Source organism: Limulus polyphemus, unplaced genomic scaffold (genome assembly GCF_000517525.1).
Source record: "Limulus polyphemus unplaced genomic scaffold, Limulus_polyphemus-2.1.2 Scaffold1728, whole genome shotgun sequence".
In the NCBI taxonomy this organism is placed as follows: Eukaryota; Metazoa; Arthropoda; class Merostomata; order Xiphosura; family Limulidae; genus Limulus; species Limulus polyphemus.
Genome location: NW_013667338.1, coordinates 51700 through 56732, shown reverse-complemented (window position 1 = coordinate 56732; position 5033 = coordinate 51700). Strand labels below are relative to the sequence as shown.

Genomic DNA, 5033 nt, shown 5'->3' with positions numbered 1-5033 from the left:
TTTTGAATAATTAAAAAATCATAAATTACTACATCAATATCATTGAATTCTACTATAATTTATCAAACTTGGTAACTAAGTTGAATTTGGGTCTCAAAAAAATATGAAATTTTGAGCAGACTAAACCCACAATCTACCTCATTCATATCTTGGTTTAAAAGAAATGGCACTAGGTATGTTGGAAAGGCTGAGAAAACCACTAGGGGGACATTCTGAGTTCCAGTTGGTTATTCATATTATATATATAGAAGTAAGTGTATATAAGGCAGCATTTCCAAAAATGGAAGGAGGTGAGTGGGGTGTCACTATGTTTGATTTCTTATGTGAGCAATATCTTAGCAAATAGAAAAGATAATACTTTCTTATTTTATATTCTAGCTTGTCAATATCTGTAATTTGAGTTTCTAATTCATATGAAACTATAGACTTAGTATTTTGACTTCACAAACATCTAATTTGAACCAATGCTGCATTCAACATACCACGTGACACACAAAAATCGGTTTATCTGGTTTTTTTAATATTTACTTTTAAATTAACAAATTGAATAATATATAGTTCTAAAATTTGAATTATGATCTACATTTTGATACCAAACTTATTGACATAAATTTGATAAATAGTAGTTCAATAAAATTTTGAATGTGCGTCAACAAAGGAGATGACATGGCCTTTCACCTGTGACCCATCCCGAAAGGGTCAACAGGAATATGGCTATGAAACAGATAAAATACATTAAGGTGAAAGTACAATGAGTAGTAAATACAGCATGAAATGCAGCTGAAAGAAGTGAAATGTGGAATATGAATAGATATTTGCACTTTTTTTAAAAGTGCTGTAAATTATAATATTAAATATAGAGCAAAATATATTAATTGACTAGGTTTAGGTAGAAACACCTTATTACATTCTGTGGTAGAGGTAGAAAAAATTGGTATGGCAATCAGTAATATGAAAAAAATTTGTGCCTATAAATTGGGCTTACTAAAGATGAAGGAAGATAGCCAAAACATTGTTTGAAAGTAATTTCAAATAGAATAGGAAATAATAAAAGAAATGAAGAGACATTTGAGGAAGAAGGAAATCCCAAAGTATATGATATGGTTGCTGAAGGAGAACAAGTTGAAAATTTTTGAGAAAAGCAAGGTTAAGAAGGTTGCAATGAAAAAACTGAACAGAACTTGGGGTAGGATTGAAATGTATGTATAAAGACTATTGTAAAAAATATAAATGTAGGTGTAGGAATGGTAGGATAAAGAAAATCAAACGAAGGTTGAAAAAAACTTATTATATCAAGGTATTGTACCATATGGTGGAAAAAGGAAATACAGAATTTGTAAAGAAAAGCAAGAAATGATAATACATATGAAATTGTAAGGAAATGAAAGAGAAACCAATGAAACAAAAGGTATAATATTAATATGTGATTGGAGAGGAAAGTATTAAAAGAAAAAACAAATAATGAGATATATATATGTATATAATATAAAGAAATTGGACATAATTGATAAGGAATTAAATTGTTTATATAATTTATGTTCAAATTGATTTATTCAATGTAATTATTAAACAGAAAGTAAGATATAACAATGTAAAAGATAGTTCCTTTCCAGAAGTCTGCAAGCTCGAGTAGTAAATTTGATTGGATTATTGCTGCAGTAACCAAACAAGGTTTTCTAATCATTCCTAAGGTATATTTTGTATTAGATAGAAATAATATCCAGGATGAGCTAGGGATCAGTGTTATAATTAATGCACACCATCTGCTAGTAGTCAAAGTACAATTTCTACTGTTAGGCAGTAAAACTTCTAGAAAAAAAACAAAAATAAATGTATTTCTAATGGTAGGTAAGGAAGATTGCTTAGAAATAGCCAAGAACAAAGTAGGATTTTCTACTGTTGCTCTAAGAATGCTTTACTATAGTAACTTCAAAATAAGATTTTTAATGTTAATGTTTAAATCTTTGGAGTCTCCAAACCAAATGCTACCTATATTAGTTTCAGGAACAAACAGTTCAGTTTATGTTATCATATACAAATCTCTCTCTATTCACACATGCTTTATTTTTCTTCCTCCAGTGATACCAAGTGAAAGAAGGCCACAGTTGATATTGCCAGCACTACCAGCTATCGTTAGGATGTGCAAGGCTTTCCCTCCACTTTTTGAAGATGTGGTGGCATTGTTGCTGCAACTTGGACATATTTGTTACTCTCATGCATGTGTTATGGACATGTTTTCTCCATCAGTAATTGGTAAGTGTAAGGACAACTCATTAGGTGTGTTGTGAACAGAGTCCATCAGATACTGAGAAAGAGCAGTATATACATTATTGTATTTTATTGTCTCCTTTTGCCAGTAGTTGTACTGAGAACTTGATGTATTTGAATTGAGATGTCTTAACTCTGTGAAAAGCAAGAGTAACTATAATCTGAAAACATTAAAGTTCTCACTTTCTGTACAATAAGTTTCAGACTTTTTATGCATGTCAGAACACACGTAAGAGGGTAATCGGGTATTAGTAAGAATTTCTCCCATTGCAGAGGGTGTACACCAGAAGAATACCAGACAGGTAACCTGCTAGAGTTTTATCTGTACTTGGCAGCGACTCAGACACAAATGACATACAAAACTTATCTTTACTAATGACACACATGATTCGTCATACTTTGTATCTCAATCATCAAAACACTGATTGATGAATTGGTACACTAATCTCCTATAGCTTTTACAAAGATATACGTTTTAGATTAAAGTTTGGAGAGTTTCTTAAATGTGACAATCTTAAGATAACAAATTTAACAGAATTAGAAAAACAATGCATCTTGCCTTAAAAGACGTAGATAGACCACTTTGCACAAGAACATAGTTTGTGGAAGTTGGTTGCTAAATGTTCTGACTCAACTATCTGATAAAGGTGACATGCACACTGCGGAGAAAATTGTCATTCCTCTAAGCTTTTAAACAAAGTCAAAAATTTTATTGAACCACTCAGAAGCCAAGTTTAAATAAATCTGGAATAAGCTGCTTATTCAAAAATCATCCACCACTTATATGCTAAGTTTAAATAAAACTCCAACATATTTTACACTTTAAAAGTTTCAACAACCACCCATGTGGCAAGTTTGGATAAAAATCCAGCAGGCTGCCCAATCGGAATCCTTTGTTAACCATTCATATACATAGCTGGTTATCTGATTATAATATATCTTGATATACATGTATATATGTAGGTTGATATTAACAACTAACTATCAAGAATGTATCATGTTACGTATATTATCAGTTCTCTTGGCTGCATATAGTTAACCAGATAAGCTGACTGACATATGTATATCTGTTTTATGGGTCGATACATAGCTGGTTATCTGATTATAATATATCTTGATATACATGTATATATGTAGGTTGATATTAACAACTAACTATCAAGAATGTATCATGTTACGTATATTATCAGTTCTCTTGGCTGCATATAGTTAACCAGATAAGCTGACTGACATATGTATATCTGTTTTATGGGTCGATACATGAGGCATATTTTTATACTACATATACTGACAACCACACATTTTACCTAAATCAAAGTTGTAGAGCTAGTGTGAATCTTCGTATGTAATTTTTCTGCACTTCGACATCTTTCCAGATTATTCTACAAGTGTCCCGGATAAAGAGACGTTGAAAGAGGTCCAGAAGGTTATTTGGAGTCTTCCAACAAACAATGCTGTTTGTTTAGCTATTCGGTCAGCTTACCGTGATTTGTGTGAAGCAGCTGTAGCAGAAACAGCTGCTTACTGACTTATTGAATCGTGACAAGAATACAGACTCATGTTCTGTAATGTTGCTATAAATAACGCCCGTTTAAACCAGGTTTAAGAAGTATCTCCCATTCTATATTTGAGGTTGTATATATATTGTTCAAAAGTTTTTTGGTAAAAAAAATTATTCGTGCCTTTTGCGATGTATAATACTTGGACCATCATATTTTGTAAAAAGTAAATGTAACTTTTTTTAATAAAACATAGTTCACTATTATGTTGTTTTGGTGTGTTATAATTATTCTAATTTATCAACTGGCCAACTTTAACCATAATTATTCAAAAAGTATAAATTAGAATTGTCTATATGTATTTTTCAGAATAAATTGTAAAGCAGAGACTTTCAAATAAGACCGCGACACCAACAAAATGAATTAACGTTACTTACGCATGTTTGCCATTGTTAAATCAGTTTGTCGGCTTACTATCTCAAAAGTTCGTTTATTTTACATTTGCAGCAGAGAAAAATATTGTTTACTACTAGATTGTAGTGTGTGTTATATTCCATATAATATCGAATTCAAAAAACTTTATTAACAAAATAAAAACAAAGTAAATCTAATTATCACAATTTAAACAAGAATCAACTAACTACTCTAAGTATGTTTAGTAATTTAGTTGTTTTTGGTGTTTTTTTGGGTGTATTGTAAACATAAAAACGTAAATGTTTTACTGAAAAACACCAAATTATTTGAATATTTATTTACAATTTATAGTAACTGTATACATCATAACACTTAAAATATATTTCTAGTGATAAGTGTGAATACAAAAATAATTTTACTCTTTATGGCTTTTAATGTTTTGGTTTTAGCTTGAGGACTTGTGACGTTAACAATCAGGTTCGATTTCCTTCGCAGATACAGATCAAAAGGCCCTGTGTGTAGATTTGCGCTAAAATAAAGACTATATATATATATATTTAAACGAGGGATTCATTCAGTGAAATTATTTATGTTCAGCTTTTCCTATTGACGTTCCATTAAAGTTCAACCCTTAAAACATGCACCATCAAGTGGGGATAATTGCTCAGCAATTAAGCTCCGTTGTTACGAACTTCACCAAGTACCTGTTCTATAAGCTCCGTTGTTACAAACTTCACCAAGTACCTGTTCTATAAGCTCCGTTGTTACAAACTTCACCAAGTACCTGTTCTATAGGCTCCGTTGTTACAAACTTCACCAAGTACCTGTTCTATAAGCTCCGTTGTTACAAAC

General features: G+C 31.1%; 1 protein-coding gene across 1 annotated transcript in view; it reads left to right on the top strand.

The window, feature by feature from the left end:
- LOC106464727 (integrator complex subunit 2-like) overlaps positions 1 to 4033 on the top strand; it is a 38566-nt gene extending 34533 nt beyond the window's left edge. Inside the window, 2 exon segments of the mRNA XM_022392497.1 lie at positions 2080 to 2253; positions 3645 to 4033. Of these exon segments, the coding sequence (XP_022248205.1) occupies positions 2080 to 2253; positions 3645 to 3796 (326 nt within the window). The 3' untranslated portion in view covers positions 3797 to 4033.
- Positions 4034 to 5033: the final 1000 nt, after the last annotated feature.